General features: G+C 39.5%; 1 protein-coding gene across 2 annotated transcripts in view; it reads left to right on the top strand.

The window, feature by feature from the left end:
- Positions 1-20,695, top strand: part of ALKAL1 (ALK and LTK ligand 1) — a 31,820-nt gene that overhangs the window by 8,658 nt on the left and 2,467 nt on the right. Inside the window, exons 2-4 of one of the 2 annotated variants that reach the window (XM_001149038.6) lie at positions 14,334-14,387; positions 16,883-16,963; positions 18,276-18,352. In XM_001149038.6, the coding sequence (XP_001149038.1) occupies positions 14,334-14,387; positions 16,883-16,963; positions 18,276-18,340 (200 nt within the window). In that variant the 3' untranslated portion in view covers positions 18,341-18,352. The remainder of the gene's footprint in view (positions 1-14,333; positions 14,388-16,882; positions 16,964-18,275; positions 18,353-20,695) is intronic. The other variant, XM_009455381.4, reaches the window with a different exon arrangement.

The following is a 20,695-nucleotide window of genomic DNA, read 5'->3' as shown; positions in this document are numbered from 1 at the left end:
ACAAGTTACACGTTGGGTTTGGAATACTATCTGTTTGTGTAACTTTTTCTTATAACTATCTTTTGTGATTTCTAATAGATTTGAAAACAAAGTCTCTAACAGATTTAAAAACAAAGCAGGGTAGGAGTCATACTCTGTACTTTAAGTCAAAAGAATAAAAATTACTACATTAAAGAATTACTCATTACTACTGCATTAATTGATGGTGTTAAAATAGCCACACCTTGAAGAATTCTTTATAGATATAGCAAAAATAAAAGATACTTCACAAGAAAGAAAGGAAATGTAACACATAGGTTAGGTTATGTGCACAATGAGCAATAAACTTGGTTATCTCATTTGTTGATGAATTGAATTTTGGTTCAGTTGTGTTACTGTATCATTACTGTTGAGAGCTTTATCCATCCAATCTTCTAAACCCAGACATATTCCATTCTTAGGAAAAACATTTCTTATGGAGTGCTTATTCTATTTTACTATCTAATCCAATATTTTACATTCCTTTGGTAAAATTTTTAACATATGGTAATCAGATAGTAATTACACATTTCAAAAACATTCACAATAAGGTATTTTGAAATATACTGGAAAACCTTGCTGCATAAAGAATTTCATCGCCTCATCTAGGAAACAACATGCTGTATGTAGAAAAAGTTAGTTTAAAATTGTTATAGAAGATTACAAGGAGAGATATAAGCTTTCTTGTAGCCAATTTTTGCATCATTTCCAGAGTATATAAAATATATATGACTAGATCACCATTCCATGCAGGATCTACCACCATCCGTGTTTTAAAATGTACCTGGGATTTGTTTTAACCAGAGATAGTATGGACACAGACGCATGGAAATGACTATCATGAAGGAAGAAGTTTGTCTTCACGGGTCCCTAAAGACAGGAGCACAGTGCACCACACAAGGCCACAGGGGAAGCACCAGGGCGGGTCATGAGGAAGGAGGAACGGGGAAAATGTGGGCAAGAGGTTGTACTGTGATTACCACAGGAAAGCCAAGGCACAGCAGGGTAAGTGGGCGTAGGATTGGCTGGTTTGAATGATTTCGGTGGGCTCTGGCACTAAGGGCTGCCTCTAATTGTCGAGTACCTGGCCCTGGAGCAATTAGGGCAGAGGAATGTTGGCCCAGAATCAGAAAGCCCAGTAGAGGAGGTGGTGAAGGTGTGGGCTCTGCATTGGCTGCTTTGTAAATGAAAGGTGAGTTTGCACTGTTGCTTTACCTTGTCCTTTAAATTTATATATTCATTATCTGCTGCCTATCTCAGCTACAGAATCTCAATCTCGACCGTTTCCTTCCTAAACCTGTGTCCTGTCTCTGTGAGTTTACTCTCTCTAGGAATGGCTACCCTGAGAGGGACATTCTCTCCAGGGTCAGCAAAACCCGAAGATGTCAAAGCATTGGAAATACAGAAAATAAAAATGCATGGTTAATACAGCTCACAGGGCAAAATCCGATATCCTCTGCCAGCTTCACCTGTGTTCCAGCCCTCCATCGCCTCTTCCTGCCCATGATCCCACCGGGACTCCAGTTGACTCCAGTGGGCATTTGTCGGCCTTTATCTTTTTTTTTTTTTTTTTCTGAGACAGAGTCTCGCTCTGTCACCCAGGCTGGAGTGCAGTGGCGCAATCTCGGCTCACTGCAAGCTCCGCCTCCCAGGTTCACGCCATTCTCCTGCCTCAGCCTCCTGAGTAGCTGGGACTACAGGCGCCCGCCACCACACCTGGCTAATTTTTTGTATTTTTAGTAGAGGTGGGGTTTCTCCGTGTTAGCCAGGATGGTCTCGATCTCCTGACCTCGTGATCCGCCCGCCTCGGCCTCCCAAAGTGCCGGGATTACAGGCGTGAGCCACCGCGCCCGGCCCTGTCGGCCTTTATCTCACTTGGCCTGCTGGATACTTTGCTGCAGTTGACCCATCTCTTCCTCGTTAAATGATTCCTGATTCCAGTTATTCTTGCTTTGTTCTATTCTTCTCTGACCATTCCTTCTTTCTCTCTCCAAACATCTCTTCTTCAGCCTTTAAGTGTTTGTGTACCCCAAGGTTCCATGCTTATCAATGGATTTTTCATAAAATCCATGAAAGATTCCAAAAGGTATCTTCTTCCTTTTTCTTTACCTTGTCCTTTAAATTCGTATACTCCTTATCTGCTGAATATCTCAGCTACAGAATCTCAAACTTGACCCTTTTCTACCTAAACCTGTGTTCTGCCTTCACACTTGCTCTCTGTTCTTTATTTCTGGTCAAAGTAAAGGCAAGTTTTTGATTGTTAGAGATTGTGCTTCTAGGGTGGTTAATTTACTGCTGGATTAACAGCCCTCTGGAGTTTCCCAGTTGCTTTGTTTGTTGATAAATGTCACTGCCTAATCCAAGAACATTATTAGGGCTTGATCCTGTGTTTTCCGCAAGTACCAATCTATTGTCATTTGATTGTCATTCTTAATAACTGATTACACATAAAAATCTTATCACGGTGTGAAATGTGGCACATCTATTTGTTTTTGAAATGTTTTAGCTTTTTTGTGTGTGTGTGATGGAGCTTCACTCTTGTTGCCCAGGCTGGAGTGCAATGGTGCGATCTCGGTTCACTGCAACCTCCACCTCCCGGATTCAAGCGATTCCCCTGCCTCAGCCTCCCGAGTAGCTGGGATTACAGGCATGCGCCACCATGCCCAGCTAATTTTTGTATTTTTAGTAGAGACGGGGTTTCTCCATGTTGGTCAGGCTGGTTTCGAACTCCCGACCACAGGTGATCTGCCCGCCTCGGCCTCCCAAAGTGCTGGGATTACAGGCATGAGCCACCGCACCCGGCCCTGTTTTAGCATTTTTATAAGAATCTCGTTTATCTTTTTAAGTGTCTATGGAAATGATAATTTTAAATCTGGAAGGGGGATTAACTAGATTAAACCAGAAACTGAATAAATCATTTTCATGAGCTTGGTCTTCAGATGAAATTGCTAAAATTTAAATTAAACATGAATTGTTCTGTGGTTTAAAACAAGAAAAGAATCTACTTTATAACATGATTTTGTATTTTTTCAAGTTTTCTGGACTTATTTAATATTTTGTCCTTTTGTGAATATGCAATCTAATGTTAGAATTTTATCATAATATTGTATAATATAGGAGGACTTTGAAAGGACTTTAGAGATTATTTAATTTGTCTACCTGAATTTATAAAAGAAACCCAAGGCATCTTTGGTGGTCTGGCTGGACACAGAATTTTACTTTGGCTGAGAAGGCAAAGCATGACTGTCCAGTCCTAAGAGAGGACATAGGACACAGTTGAGTACAGAGTCTGATTTGATATGACTATGTGTTTGAAGTCAGATCATTTACAATAAATTTTATGCAGTTCTTATAATCAGTGAAATGTTACAGATGCTGCACCTTCCAATTTTTTTTTAGAGATGGAGTATCACTCTGTCACCAAGGCTGGAGGGCAGTGGCATGATCAGAGCTCACTGCATCTTCTAACTCCTGGGCTCAAGGGATCCTTCTGCCTCAGCCTCCCAAATAGCATGGACCACAGTCATGCACCACCATGCTCAGCTCATTTTAAAATTTTTTGTAGAGATAGAGTCTTGCTATGTTGTGCAGGCTGGTCTCAAACTTCTGGCTTCAAGTGATTTTTCCACCTTGTCCTCCCAAAGTGCTGGGATAACATTGTGCCCAGCCCCCAGAATATATACCATTAAGTACCGTAGTCCAATTTTAGAAATAATTTAAACACTGGATATATAAAAATCAAGTTGCTCACTTATACCGTACACATTTTTCCTTGCTCTGTCAGCTTCGAGGGGCTAGAAGCAGCCACACTGTAGTCACCAGGAGCACACCAAATGCCCTGATCTTGGTTTCTAATGCCATTCTCCAGTAAAAGAACCAGGGTTGATTGGAGAAATCCCTAAAACCAAGACTAGGACAGAAAATAGTAAGAAATAAGCCTAGAGTATCTGATAATGCCAGAAAGTTTTTAAAAAGTGATAACAAATACAAAGCAATAAAAATAACAAAAACTTACTAACGACAGAATCAAAGGAACACAGGAGCCAAGTAAAATATTTCATAATGGCCAGAGCCAGAACCATCTGAGATACAAAATAAAGAAAGTACTATTAGATTATAACACAAAATATAAAATATTCATCAGTCATTGCTTGTGTAAATAAATGAGTAAATAAATAACTGGAGGAGAAAAGACAAACCTCTTATGTGGAAGAATTCTAAATAATGCATGTAGATACTATGTCCTCAAAGAAGGGACACAACTCCCCAGTCCTCAAGTGTGGGCTGAGCATAGTGACCTCCTTCTGAGAAGTACAGTACGGGGCTGGGGGACTAGGGTGGGGAAGGAGTAGCTTTGCAGTAAGAATCCTGACACACAGGGACTCAGCCAGGAGGTCAAGGTCAACACCAGCAAACATAAATTACACTAAAAGTGTGCACCCTTCACAGGATGTGATGAAAATGGCATTTGCCTCGGTGGTCTTCCTCCCTAACACCCGTAATCTCAGTTTAATCACAAGGAAAACATCAGGCAAATCTCAAATGAGGGACATTCTACAACATACCTGACAAAGACTCCTCCAAATGCTCAAAGTTACCAAAACAAGGAAATTTTGAGAGACTATCACGGCCAAGAGGCGCCTAAGGAGACATAATGACTAAGTGCAATGTGGAATCCTGGGACAAAAAAGGACATCAAGGAAAAGTGACAGAAATCTGAAAGGAGTATGGACTTTAGTGAGTAAGAATGTACCAGTATTGGTTCACTAATTGCAAGAAATGTGCCATACTAATGTAATGTTAATAATAGGAGACACCAGGGCAGGGCATATGGGAATGCTTTGTATTATTTAATTTTTCTGTGCATCTAAAACTGCTCAATAATAAAAGACTTATTTTAAAAATTTTATATCACTCTTGAAGATGGTTGACATCTTCCAAAACTTTGGGTTTTAGTTTTAGGATATAAATACTGCCTTTTAAAGCTATTTGTCACAGAAAGAATAATTATAAATAAATAATTTATTTTTTCAAAAGCTACTTAGAAAATAAGAAAAAAATCCAAATAACACTGCTACAAAAACTTTAAATAATATAAATAACCTGGAGTGAGTGATGTTTTAAAAATATTTCTGGTCAGGCAAAGTGGCTCACACCTGAAATCTCAACTCTTTGGGAGGCTGAGGCAGGAGGATCTCTTGAGGCCACGAGTTCAGGACCAGCTTGGGCAACAAAGTAAGACCCCTTCTCTACAAAAAGTAAAAAAAAATGAATTAGCCGGGCATGGTGGCATGCCTGTTGTCCTAGCTACTTGGGAGGCTGAGGCAGGAGGACTGCTTAAGCCCAGCAGTTTGAAGCTGCAGTGAGCTATGATTGTACCACTGCACTCCAGCTGTGGTGACAGGGCAAGACTCTGTCTCTAAAAAAATAAAAATAAAAATAAATATTTTCTATTTTTGGAAGTTTTTCAGTCAGGATATTCTTTGTAGGTGGGTCTTTACAACTTGCATTGGCTAAATTGACTAGCTGATTTCTTTCACAGGAGGTTGTAATAAAACCTCACATTACAGAATATATTTATTTATATAAAAGTTATGCCCCATTGAAATTTTGTAAATAAGTCATGTTTTTTGATGTCTTGGTTAAATCATTTAAAAATAATTTTGAGCAAATTATTGTGAAAATAATTAACTTTTATAATGCAGATAGCTAATTCCAATTTATTTGTTCAGTGAATTCAGATTTCATACATTAGGAATTTAATTGTGTTCCTCTTCCTCAAAATACATTGAGGATCTAGTCCCCTAGTGCCTCAGAGTGTGGCCCTATTGGGAAATAGGGTCATTGCAGATGTAATTAGTTATGATGAGGTCATACTGGAGTAGAATTGGCCCTTTTTCAGTATAACTGATGTCTCAATAAGATGATGGCCATGGGAAGATAGAGAGACACAGGAGAACTCCATGTGGCAATGAAGGCAGAGATTGGAGTGAAGCATCCACAAGCCAAAGAATGCCAAGGGTTGCCGGCAGCCACCAGAGCTGGAACAGGCAAGGAAGGATCCTTCCCTCAAGACTTCAGAGAAAGCATGGCCCTGCCCACATCTTGATTTCAGACTTCTTGCCTCCAGAACTGTGAGAGAGCAAGTCTCTGTTGATATAAGCCATCCCATTTCTAGAACTTTGTTATGGCAGCCCTACAAAACAAATACACAATATATGGTCGTTTCTGAAGGCAGAATCCATCTGTACTTATTCTGTATGTAAAGTTTGAGAAAGTGCTTGCAACTACTCAACTCTGTCTCTGCAGCTCAAAAGCGCCACACAAAATTGTACCAATGGGAGTCTATCCAACATACTGTGTTCCAGTAAAATAAAAGTCTGACTGTAAGTCTGGGCTTGGTTTGCATTTCTAACATGCTCCCAGAAGATGCTAACACTGCTAGTCTGTAGAACGTAGCAAAAATTTAGAAGATAATAAGCAACCAATTTGAGTTTACTTTTTTATCCTCTGCGTAATTTACAGCCTAAATGGCATTTAGGTCTCATTAAACCACCCAGCTAATGTGTGTGTAAAAAAGAGAGTTACACACATACATCCCTCTATTTAAATATCTTAAACTGTAATAGAAGAAGCATGATATAAAAAAATGTATTTACAAATATTTATACATGTACAAGTATATACTGGTACAGATGTTATGTAACTACATAAGGAAAGAAGAAGGCACACATTTTATGACAGTTTATTTTTAAATGCTTTTAATTTAGTATTTTTATGTATTTATTTATTTTTGAGATGGAGTCTCACTCTGGCACCCAGGCTGGAGTGCAGTGGCGCGACCTGGGCTCACTGCAACCTCCGCCTCCCTGGTTCCAGTGATTCTCCTGCCTTGGCCTCTCGAGTAGCTGGGATTGCAGGTGTGTGCCACCACGCCTGACTAATTTTTGTATTTTTAGTAGAGATGGGGTTTCACCATGTTGGCCAGGCTGGTCTCGAACTCCTGACCTCAAGTGATCTGCCTGCCTCAGCCTCCCAAAGTGCTGAGATTACAGACATGAGACACCGTGCCCGGCCAATTTAGTATTTTTAAAAAAAATTTCTTGAATATATTTAAAAGTCAACTTTAATATATTTAAAAGGTCATACTAGAGTCGGCCCTTTTTCAATACAACTGGTGTTGTTAATAAGATGACAGCCATGGGAAGATACAGAGACACAGGAGAACTTCATGTTACGATGAAGGCAGAAGTTGAAGTAGATTTTTCTACTATTATATATTTAATATATATACTATATTTAATGTAGTATAGCTTTTTCTGCTATATATTTTACAAATTTGAATTTTTTGTCATATTGAAATTAAATTTGAATTTTTCTCCAAAAACAGTTCTCATCTATAATTCTCTCAGTACTGCTGTAATAAAGGTAATTGTTCTTATTTTTGAAATGGGAACTTGTTATACAATGATTAGATTTATTAGTATTGATTAGTAATGAGATTAGTAGTGTCTTGTCTTTAAAATAAATAACTCAAAGAACTGTACAGCAAACATTTTGATTTAAGTACCTAATGTAATGCTAGATTGAAACATAAAATAATGTTCCATAGTACCTCACAAAGGACTGAGGATCAATTAACAAGGCTTGTCAACAGTAAATCATGTCAGAACAAATTATCTTTATGGAAGATAGTCAAATTATATGCAGGTAGAAGCAAACAGTAAACATTTTCAATTATTTTGTTTTCTGGTTGTACTGCATTATATTTTTTGTTATTTCACAAGATCATGGCTCATTTTTAAGCAAGAATATAAGAATAAGAGATAGTATGCCAACATATATATGTACATATATATGCACATCTATTTCTTTAAAAGATTTTGTAAACTTACAATTGAGGAGGGCTGCAGATGGCAACTGTTTTAGTAAATAAAAACTAGAAACTTTTACAAATTGGATGAATGAGGTAGTCATTTATTCAAATTGTTCCAAGATAATGATCATGCATTACCTAGAGACCTGTTTGATTTTAACCCTCCCAAATAATGTAATCTTTTATATAATTGTAATTATATATCACAGGAATGAAGCATACATTTTATATTATTTTTAATTGGCAAATAATGGGTACATAGTGATGTTTCAATATATATAATGCACAGTGATCTGACCAGGGTCATTAGCGTATCCATCTCAAACAATTATCATTTTTTTGTGTTGGGAACATTCAATATCCTCCTTCTAGCTACTTGAAATTGTACAGTATATTATTGTTTACTGTAGTCATCTTACAGTGCTATAGAACACTAGCACTTCTTCCTCATATCTAGTTGTCATTTGAAGCTTACATTTTATTTTATTTTTTCTTCTTTTTTTTTTTTCTTTTGAGACGGAGTCTCGCTCTTGTCGCCCAGGCTGGAGTGCACGATCTCAGCTCACTGTAACCTCTGCCTCCTAGGTTCAAGTGATTCTCCTGCCTCAGCCTCCTGAGTAGCTGGGATTACAGGTGTGTGCCATCATGCCCGGCTAATGTTTTTGTATTTTTAGTAGACACAGAGTTTCACCATGTTGACCAGGCTGGTCTTGAACTCCTGACCTCAGGCGATCCACTGGCCTCGGCCTCCCAAAGTGCCGAGATTACAGGCATAAGCCACTGCACCCAGCGTAAAGTTACATTTCAGACTTGTGCCATCCAACACCACATCCACAAGCCATGAGGCTACTGAGCACTTGACATGTGGCTGGTTCAAACTGAGATGTGCTGAATGTGCAAAATACACCCTGAATTTTGAAAACTTAGTGCAAAAAAAGTAAAGTATCTCATTAGTAATTAATATTGTTGATAACAAGTTGAAATGGTAACACTTTGGCTATACTTAGTTAAAATAAATTATTTTTAATTTTAATTTTAATTTTAGAAATGAGGTCTCACTATGTTGCCTGGGCTGGTCTCAAACTCCTGGGCCCAAGTGATCCTCCAGCCTCATCCTCCCAAAGTGCTGGGATGACAGGCGTGAGCCGCTGTGACTGGCCAAATTATTAAATTAATTCACACGTTTCTTTTTACTTTTTGAATGTGGCTACTAAACATTTAGAATTACATGTGTGGCTCCCATTTATCTCATTGTAGATGCTGCTCTCTTAGAACATTTTCCATCAGAGAGAAATCAACTAGTTTTGTTGTTTGCGGGGAGTTTTCTTTTTACTTAGTTATTTATATTTATTTATTTATTTATTTTGAGATGGAGTCTTGCTCTGTCACCCAGGCTGGAGTGCAGTGGTGCGATCTTGGCTCACTACAACCTCCACCTCACAGGTTCAATTGATTCTCCTGCCTCAGCCTTCCGAGTAGCTGGGATTTCTGGCACACGCTACCACGCTCGGCTAATTTTTTTGTATTTTTAATGGAGATGGGGTTTCGCCATGTTGGTCAGGCTGGTCTCGAACTCCTGACCTCAGGTGATCCACCTGCCTCAGCCTCCCAAAGTGTTGGAATTATGGGCGTGAGCCACCATGCCCGGCCTGGGGTAATTTTCTTATATTCAGTTGTTTATTTAATATTTTGTGGATCAAAAACTACTGCGTGCATCTAGTCACTAAATGCAAATTCATTTTCAATCAGTTTTTATTGAAAAATTAATACAGATTTATATTCAAAAAAGTTAAAAATAACAAAAAGGGTGTGCATGGAAAAATATCTCTTCTCTCCACCCCAGAATTCTGCTCCCTGGTGCCTCCCACCATTTTAATTTGTTTTTACTGCAAATAGGAGTGTGCTGCAGGGCAGGCACTGGCAAACTTTCTTTAGAAAGGGCCACATAGTCAATATTTTGGGCTTTGTGAGTGTTAGAAGCAGATAATCAGTGCTGCAAAGAAAAGTCAGCACAGAGACAAAGGATCTCTCAGCAAGGCAATCTTTACTTTCTGCAGAAAGGGTGCCCCTCACAGATGGAACAATGGCAAGAACACACCTGAACAAAGGAAAAGCAGACATATTTATCCCTTACGCATTTGGGTTGTCCTTACTGCTGTGTCCTGCATCCATTGGCTGGAGCTGGACCTCACAGTCTTAAACTGATACCTGATTTGCTAATAACCTAAAACTTCCCTAAATAGGTAAGTGCAAGGGAGAACCAAGAAGAAAACGAAGTTGCTTATGAAAGGTTTAAGGAAGCAATAACATTTCCAAATAAGGAAGGGGCATAAGCTGTGAGCTAAGACTTGCCTGGGCCTGTCCAGACATGCCTGAGTAAGCCAAAGCAACTAACTGGGCTAAATTATGAGAACTAATAGTTGATAGGAGGCTTTGGAGTAAGGAGCTATTATTCCTAGTGTCTATTATTTTATTTTTAAAGCAAGACGACCTTTGAAGAGGAACTTTTCTGCTTTCTACAGTGAGCCATAGTATCTCTGCAACAACTACTCAGTTCTGCCCTTGTAGTGAAAAAGCAGCCACTGGCGACCCCTAAACAAATGGATGTGGGCATGTTGCAGCAGAGCTTTATTCACAAACACAGGAGCAAGCTGGATCTGCCTCAGGAGCTGTTGTTTGCTAGCCCCTGCATAGGCCAGTGCTAGTCAATACAGTTACAGTCACGTGCCACAAAAGGACATTTTGTCATCTACAGACTGCATATACCATGGTGGTCCTATAAGATTATAATACTGTATTTTTACTGTTCCTTTTCTATGTATAGATATGTTAAGATTCACAAATACTCACCATGGTGTTACAGCTACCTACAGTATTCAACACAACAGGTTTTGTAGCCTAGGAGCAATAGGCTATACCATATAGCTGAGTGTGCAGGAGACTCTACCACCAAGGTTTATGTAAGTGCACTCTATGATGCTCCCACAATGGAGGAATCTCCTAACGATGCATTTCTCAGAACATATTTCCATCATTAAACAGCACATGACTGTAAACCTTTTAACTTATCTCTCTGCATCTATTCTTTGCCCTCTGTACTGTAAACCAAAAAGTATCTGAGACAGGTCTCAATCAATTTAGAAAGTTTATTTTGTCAAGGTTAAGGATGCACCCATGACACAGCCTCAGGCGGTCCTGCTGACATGTGCTCAAGGTGATTGGGGTACAGCTTGCTTTTATGCATTTTAGGGAGATATGACACATCAATCAATATGTGTAAGATGTACATTGGTTGGGTTCAGTAAGGTAAGACAAGTTGAAGGAGGATGGGGGAGGGGAATCGGGTTTGAGGGGAAAGGGGTGTGTGCAGGGAGGGAGGTGGGTGTGGGGGGGGTTCCAGGTCAAAAGTAGATAAGAGACAAAAGTTTGCATTCTTTTGATTCTTTGATCAGTCTTCCACTGAATACATAATTTAGTGTGGCTCAGTGAATCTGCATTTTTACATAACAATAGGGCAGAGGAAGCAATCATATGCATTTGTCTCAGGTGAGCCTCAGAGGGATGACTTTGAGTTCTGTCTGTCCTCCATCCACAAAGAATTTTCTTGTGGGCAAATCATGAGGGATGTATGTAGCTTTTTATCTTTGTAACTATATTATTTAGGAATTAATGGGAGGCAGGTTTGCCTGACATAGTTCCCAGCTTGACTTTTCCCTTGGCTTAGTGATTTTGGGGTCCTGAGATTTATTTTCCTTTCACAATACTTAGGCATAATTGTTTTTTATTATTAAAAATAGTTTATGCTGGGCTCAGTGGCTCATGCCTCTAATTCCAACACTTTGGGAGGCTAAGGTGGGAGGATCGCTTGAGCCCAGGTGGTGGAGGCTACAGTGAGCTGTGATCGCACCATTGCACTCCAGCCTGGGCAACAGAGCAAGACCCTGTCTCAAAAAAACAAAATTTATTTATTAAAAAATGTTTGAATGGTGTATATAATTTTGTTTATTTTTATTGTATGTCTTTAGAGTATGCAGCATAATTTTTGATATATGTATACAGAGTGCAGTGGTTACTGTGGTCAAGCAAATCATATCCATCATCTCACAGTTGCCCTTTTTTTTTGGTGGTGAGAACTCCTGAACTCTGCTCTCTTAGTCATTATCCCACATACAACCCATCATTATTCCCTGCAGTCCTTCTGCCATGCATTAGACTTCTAGACTTGCTCATCCTACCCATCTGCAGCTTTGTATCCTTTGGCCAATTCTCCCCATTCCCTCCCTCCCTCAACGGTCTTTTGAAAATAGCTTAACCGTACCATTCCTTTGCCTAAAGCCTTTTGACTTCTCATCACCCACAGAATTAAGCACAAAGTTTGTGTACGACTTAACTCTAAAGCCTACCTGCACCTGCAGCCTTGTCTCACCCACCTCTTCTTCAGCAGCTCTGGACATTTCCCCCAATACTTGAACACGCTGCAATCTTCCCCATTCCCATCTCTTCTTACCTTCTTATCTCTGGCTTGTTACTTCGGGTGTCAACTTAAACACCACTTTTCTGTTTCAGCTAAATCAATCTGTTGTACATTCTTGTATTCCTATGTGATGTTTGTGGTTTTGAAGTTAAAATTCAAGTGTATTGAAATTCTGGTTTTCTTGGTGGGCTGTACTGAGTACAAGGAGGCACTGATGTTTCCATTTGAGCGGTAGCAACCCTCTTGGCTTCCTATTCCTTGAACATGTGCCAGGTGCCTCTGCCAGCAAAGCCGGGTTGTACAGGGGGACAAGACCGCATCCCTTTCCTCAGGAAGCCATAATTGTGGGGAAGACAGACACACACGGTGCCCCATCATGCTAACCAGAATGTGACATCTGCTTTGATAGAAGTTATAAAATGTGCTATGGGGTGGAGATGAGGAGGGTAATTTACTTAAAATATGTAATTTTCTACACACCTGAGTGTCATCATTGTCACAGGGTCTAGAGATTAAAATTATACTCTAAAATGCTTTTGGAAATAGAATTATTTATAAAGTCTTTGAGCATGCCTTAGCCACAGTAGATGCTTCTGCTGTACTCAGCTCATTCATTTTTCAGAAAGCACCAGTGTAACTACCTGGCCCAAATATTGACACCACAGAAGCCAATTTGTTGCTTTTGGTTTCTGGGAAGTACAGGGGAAAAGACCTATGTTCGGGCTGGAGCATTATTGAAGAGAAGAGGAAAGGTTTATATGAAGTACTTTCATTTTACTGCTGCTTTGTTTTTCAGGATTAGTTTTAATTGTTTGTAAAGTGCAGGTGTTCATTGTCAAATGGGGGGGAGCTCCGATCTCTCTGCATTCCTGCTGCACCCACACAATCACGCTCTGAACCAGGCCCTGAACTCACATAAGGCTGCCCTGAACTGGGGAGCTCCCTGCACAGGGAAGTGTTCCCACGTCCCTCAGGAGCTCATGGCATGTAAGGAACAGTTAGAATCCCTGCATCTGCATTTACCAAGCCTCAGTCACCACTGCCTTGTCCTGGCGAAGTCACACTCATTACCGTGATGGCTCAGACTCTCCTAGAGGGGGATGACAAACGTTCACTTCCCCATTATATTCTTAAAATGTTGTAAGTTTAAATGTATACCTACCAACAAACCTTGAGGCTCAACTATTTTACTAAAGTTTAAGTTTTCTCTTCCTTTGAAAGAGTTGCACATGCTCCCGATTGTTTGTATAAATTGCATTTTCTGGATGGTGTAGTTTTAGTGAGTAGAAGGTAAAGCCTGAGATACAATTTTATTTTTAAATTTTATTATGTATTAAGCGCAAAACCTTCCAAGTGGGAGAGATCATGACTTATAGTACATTTCTGTTTGTTTGTTCTGGCTACTGGGGAGAAAGACGATTATGGGGAGGAGAAGAGGGGTTAGGAGGCCACTGCCAAGGCACGGTCACAAAAGGACGATGGCTTGGGCCAGACTCATGTTGAGGGAAGGAGAAAGAAGTGAGTGGGTCTGGAATAATTTGTTGGAAGTGAAATACATAAAACTAACTCATGGTTTGGGTGTAGGGGTGAGGGAAAAAGGAAGTCAAGCATAACTTCTTGAGCTGGGGCCTGATCAAGAGTGATGCCACTTCAGTCAGTCTTCAGTGGACTGAGGAACACGGGAGAAACAGGTCTGGGCAGAGGAAAAGGAGACCTTCCATTGCGGCTGTACACTTTTGAGAGATCTGTAAGGTACCCTTCATGCCATAGAGCAAGTAGTGAGTTGTACTGCAGTTTTGGAGCCCAGGAAATGGTCAGGGCTGGAGAAACCAGTTTGGGATCAGCTAAATAAACTGTCACAAATCCATGTGTTTAGTGCCTTATTAAGTATTTAGCATATTAAGGATATTTTTAAATGGGAGAAATGCATTCAATAAATTCTGATGGTTTTTTTTTTCTTTTCAGAAATATTCCCAAGAGACTCTAACTTAAAAGACAAATTCATAAAGCATTTCACAGGTAAGTCCAAAATGTATCAGTGATTCCATTAACGAAATAAAAAGACTGTGTGCAGAATACTATGTCAGGCACTAGGGATATGAAAATAAATGTCTGTAGGGGACTCACGGTCCAGTTGGGGAGATGGACAGATGCTACTAACTTGTGTTAACTGTAATGTAAACCAGCCCTTAATAAGTAATAGAAGTATGAACCACTTTTTAAGCATACACAGGAAGTGAATGAAGTGGCCAAGAACTACCAAGAAAGGCTTGTAGTAGACACAGTATTTAAGGTGGGCTTTAAGGGACGAATAAGGCTTTCCCGTGGTGAGGGAGACCTTCTGTTCAGAAGGAGTGCATTGAGTAAGCCATGAAGACACCGGGTGTGGTTTAGGCAAGGACAGGTGTGCACGGACTGTGAGTGGACTTAGGTAGGGACGTATTTGGCCCTGGTCAAATATATGGCTGGAAAGGTAGGTTGGAGTCATGTTGTGGATAATCTTAAGTGGCATGCTAGGGAATTCAGACTATGTTCCCCAACCAGGTGGGGGTAGGGAGGGAGGGGGCAATAGAAATTTTTTGAACAGGGAGGGACAGACTTTCATATGCTACATCTTTTAAAAATATATTTATTTATTATTATTTTTTTTTTCTGAGACAGAGTTTCGCTCTTGTTGCCCAGGCTGGAGCACAGTGGTGCGATCTCGGCTCACTGCAACCTCCACCTCCCGAGTTCAAGCGATTCTCCTGCCTCAGCCTCCCAAATAGCTGGGATTACAGGCATGCGCCACCACACCTGGCTAATTTTTTGTATTTTTAGTAGAGATGGGGTTTCACCACATTTGCCAGGCTGGTCTCAAACTCCTGGCCTCAAGTGATCCACCTGCTTTGGCTTCCCAAAGTGCTGGGATTACAAGTGTGAGCCACCGCGCCTGGCCAAAAGTTTTTTATTTTTGAGACAGGGTCTGGCTCCATCACTCAGGCTGGAGTTCAGTGGTGAGATCATGGCTCACTGCAGCCTTGAACAAATAGGCTCAAGGGATACTTCCACCTCAGCCTCCGAAGCAGCTGGGACTGCTGTGCCATCACACTCAGTGAATTTTTTATTTTCTTTAGATATGGGGTCTCACTATGTTGCCCAGGTTGGTCTTGAACTCCTGGCTCAAGTGATCCTCCTGCCTTGGCCTCCCAAAGCACTGGGATTATAGTTGTGAGCCACTGCACCGGGCCCACCTGCCACATCTTGAGCACAGATAAATACTGTCCCATGACACTGTTTTGTTCTTCATATCAACTTTGTGAATCATTTGCACATTGTCCTATGTCCCAATTTCTAGCAAATCACTGAATTATTTTAAACAGTACATCCCCATATTTACTATTGGCATTGCCTCTCTGTTCCCAGTCATCCCAGCTACTTTTTTCTTGTTTTACACCTCAGGCCTGTAATGTGGGAAGGATGTGGTTTGCCCACTTAGTCAAGTCCAAGGGCCCTACCTGTTTATTAACGGAAAGGATGGTCCTGAGGATCAAGTGGAGATGCACCTGCAGGGCACAGGGATGTGTGAGGATGTTGAGCCTTTCGAGGCAGTTGTGAGCGACATGACCGTGGACCCCACAAGAAGCAGACTCCAGAGGGAGGGAGGGATGAACATTTTGTTGTTGTTGTTGTTGTATGTGTATTTTTTTTAAGAGATAGGGTCTCACTCTGTTGCTCAGGCTGGAGTGCAGTGGTGCAGTCATAGCTCACTGCAGCCTCCAACTCCTGGGCTCAAGGATCCTCCTGCCTCAGGCTCTAGAGTAACTGAGGTGGGACTACAGGCGTGTGCCGCCATGCCTGGCTCATTTTTCATTTTTATTTTTTGTAGAAACAGGGTCTTGCTATGGTGCTTAGGCTGTTCTTGAACTCCTGGGCTCAAGTGATCCTCCTGCCTTGGCCTCCCAAAGTGCTGGGATTACAGACACGAGCCATCCGGGATGAAAGTTTTTAAATCCAAGGGCCCCACCTTGGATTTAAAGGGAGAGACAAGGGACTTCTCAAGGCCCTGCCCATTTTACAATTATCCTAGACAGTAATAAGGCACAAATTATTATAATTAGAAAATGGAATAAATGTCTTGGCATGTAAACATTAATTGCTATTAAATAAAAACAGAAAGTAGAAACCAAAGATACTTATTGTTTGTACTTCTCGTCCACTCAATTTGCTCACTACAGACTTTTTATTTTCTGTCCAGAGCTTTTTCCTTCTAATTTTTCTAGACAGTTCTCCTAAATGTGAAGGATCCATTATTTGAGATATCGAGAACATGGAATGAATTTAGATTATTTTTCATAGACCACAACTCTACCTCCCACAGAGCCTGGGTAGGGGGAAGAGCTCTCAGGCACGTTCTTTTAAGGGCATGGAAGGATGTAAAGTGCTGTTGTATTATATCCACCCATAAAGTGCTAGGAAATTTGTTTGGAAAACATGCCTATGTTTATAATAAGCATTCTTTTCCTGTGCTCTAGGGCCGGTCACATTTTCACCAGAATGCAGCAAACATTTCCACCGACTCTATTACAATACCAGGGAGTGCTCAACGCCAGCTTGTAAGTAACTTGGGTGGGTTTTTTTTTTAATTATCCAACAATAAATGCGTTTAATTTTAAACTTCAAATGTCTGTGGGTGGGAAGTAGTAGACTAAACATTGAGATTCTATTTATAACACTGATTTAGAACACTGACAGAACCTAAGGTTTGTGTGTACTGTTGCCACTGTAAGGAATGAAACCACATTCTAATTGGGAATCTACTCAAATCTGATAATAGCCAGATTTCCTTAAAGACTAAAGTGTTTGTTAGGATTTAAACATTTTATCATGATTCGAATTCCTTGGCATAAATAGGGTGCTGTCTCAAATAAATGAAAAAAATGAGATGACTGTGAACTCTAAGTAAAAATTTTTTCATAAGTTATTTTAAAGTAAATATTTTTTATATCACATCATTTATATAATGGTGCTGGATTTTTCTGAGTAATGATAGCATGTGAAGGTTGCTATAATGAATTCTTTTGGATACTTAAGTTACTGAAGTTAATAATAATTCTAAACATAATATTTAAGTGCTATCATTTGAAGTGCCGAAATTATGACTATGTGTGGTAACTCAGTTCGCTGTTTTAAAATTCCTTTCTAAGCCTCAACTTTCCTTTTAAAGAACATGAATTCTAAGCATTTGTTTCTTTTTAACTAGATTGCTCATCTTGAGGAATATTCACTTTTACTCAGCATGTTAAGTTGTATTTATTATAATTTTTTTCAAAAACAACTTTTAAACAAAAGGCCAGGAGTGTTGGCTCACGACTGTAATCCCAGCACTTTGGGAGGCCAAGGCAAGCGGATCGCTTGAGCTCAGGCATTTGAGACCAGCCTTGGCAACATGGTGAAACCCTTTCTCTACCAAAAATACAAAAATTAGCCAGTCTTACAACCCGGCTTCTAAATAAATAAATAAATAAGTAAGTAAATAAATAAATTAAAATTCCAAAATAAAATAAAATAAAACAACTTGTATTAAATGGCTAGAGAAATTTAATCACATTGGATTACAGGCAGAATGACTAATGGTAGCCAAGCATGGTGGAGAAAGCACGTGCTTTGGGATAAAGCTTTTGACTAGTTATGGGGTAATTAATTAACATTTTGAGTCTCTTGTCTCATCTCTAAAGTGAAGATAGGAATAGCACCTTCCCGACTGTGTTATTAAAAGAATTGATGAGAAAATCCATTTTCAGCACTTAACATAGTAGGTATTTATTAAACTGTAGTTATTGTTATATGAATTAGTGACAATAATAACAGGATTTCCCCAACATTTCTAGTAACTATATATAATTTACCTTTAAATGTTTTTCCTAGATTACAAAAGATGTGCTAGATTGTTAACAAGATTAGCAGTGAGTCCACTGTGCTCCCAGACCTAGCAAAACTACCCTGTGAGTATGTATTTATTTTTCTTATCCTGTTAAATAGTCTAACTTTATTTTTAAACATTTTTTCCTTTTCTTTTTAGTTGACACATAATGATTGTACATATTTATGGGGTACAGTGTGACATTTTGATACTTGTATGCCTCAAACATTTATTCTTTTTCATATTGTGAGCATTGAAAACCTTCTTTTGCAGCTTTAAAAAAATATACAATGAATTATGGTTAACCAGATTCACCCTACAGTGCTGCAGAGCCCCAGAACCTGTTCCTCATGTCTCACTGTAGTTCATATTCACTAACCAACCTCTCCCCAGCTATGCCTCCCCACTCCTCTTTAGCCTTTTTTTTTTTCGGAGACAGAGTCTCGCTCTGTCGCTAGGCTGGAGTGCAGTGGCGCGATCTCTGCAATCTCCGCCTTCCAGGTTCAAGCGATTCTCCTGCCTCAGCCTCTCAAGTAGCTGGGACTACAGGCACGTGCCACCACGCCCTGCTAATTTTTGTATTTTTAGTAGAGACAGCGTTTACCATGTTGGCCAAGCTGGTCTCAAACTCCTGACCTCAAGTGATCCGCCCGCCTCAGCCTCCCAAACTGCTGGGATTACAAGCGTGAGCCACCGTGCCTGGCTCTCTTTAGTTTCTAATACCCAACATTCTACTCTCTACTTCTATGAGCTTTTTTTTTTTAGCTCCCTCATATGAGCGAGAATATTTATCTTTTCTGTGCCTGACTTACTTCACTTAACATGATGTCCTCCAGCTTCATCCATGCTGCCTAGAATGATAGCATTTCATTCTTTTTATGGCTGAATAGTATTCCATTGTGTATATACACATTTTCTTTATCCATTCATCCATTGATGGACATTTAGTTTGATTGCCTATCCTGGCTATTGTGAATAGTACTGCAGTAAACATGGGGGTGCAGGTATCCCTTTGATATACTGATTTCCTTTCCTTTGGATAAATACCCACTAGTGGGATTTTGGGGTCATATGGTAGTTCCATTTTTAGTTTTGTTTTTGAGAAACTTCCATACTGTTGTTCATAATGGCTGTACTAATTTACATTCCCACCAACAGTATATAAAGGTTCCTTTTTCTCTGCTCCTCACTAGCATTTATTTTTTTTGTCTTTTTGACAATAGCCATTCTAACTGGAGTGAGATCATATCTCATCATGGTTATGATTTGCATTTTCCTGATGATTAGTGATGTTTAGCATTTTTTTCATGTATTTGTTAGACTTTTGTATGTCTTCTTTTGAGAAATGTTTATTCAGGTACCTTGCCCTCTTTTAAATCAGATTATCTGTTTTTTGCTGTTTAATTGTTTGTATATTCTGGGTATTAGTCCCTTGTCAGGTGAATGGTTTGCAAATCTTTTCTGTCATTCTACATGTTGTCTCTTCACTCTATTAATAGCCTAATTTTCTTAAGAAAATGTTTGAATAATGTCAGAAGCCAGGAAGCCTATTTTAGCAATACCCATGAACTTAATCTATGGATTTTTCACTAAATGTTAAAACTTGGTCCAAATGAAAAGACCGTTTTAATGAATTAGTTTAAAATATCCTCAACAGTGATTGAATTAAAATAGTTTTTTGACAACCTTACCAGCCCTGAGTGATTTCCAAAAATCTTTCAGCATTTAGTGTTATTTTATGATTATGCAGAAACATTACGCAGATAGACATTAGATTAACAAAAGTACTTACATGTTCTATTTTTTAACTGTCCAAAATAGATAATAAAAAAGAAACCAGGTCTTAAAACTTCGGTACAGTTTTGGTACTGTAGGTAGGAAACAGAGAGAAGATATTGTAATAATAAGAGAAAAAGCAAAGAATAAAAAAGATAATGAACATGTAGTTATTTCTTGCTGTAGCCTATTACTTTACAAGAGTGAAATGGTAAGTCAGAATTTTCATTCTGGCTAATTTATCGTAGGAGCCCTTGGGCAATAGAGTATGTGTATGATCCTAAATAAATTGAATGTAAATTGTAACATTTATTTAAAAAAGTAGAATCTATACAAAATACTGAAAGGTACTTATTTCTTTTCAAATATTTCTTTAATCAGTAGTTCTTTCGCAGTGTAGTACCAAGTCAACTTTTTTTGGGGTCAGCATTTCAGTACCATGGACAAGTCCTTTTAAGGAAATGGGTTCCTCAGGTTGTGAAGGTGGGAATGAAAGTCAGAGGATGGCTGGGCACAGTGGCTCACGCCTGTAATCCCAGCACTTCGGGACGCCGAGGCTGGTGGATCACTTGAAGTCAGGAGTTCGAGACCAGCTTGGCCAACATGGTGAAACCCTGTCTCTACTAAAAATGCAAAAATTAGCTGGGTG

Source organism: Pan troglodytes, chromosome 7 (genome assembly GCF_028858775.2).
Source record: "Pan troglodytes isolate AG18354 chromosome 7, NHGRI_mPanTro3-v2.0_pri, whole genome shotgun sequence".
NCBI lineage: Eukaryota > Metazoa > Chordata > Mammalia > Primates > Hominidae > Pan > Pan troglodytes.
The sequence above is the reverse complement of the archived record's forward strand: the minus strand, read 5'-3'. Positions and strand labels throughout refer to the sequence as shown.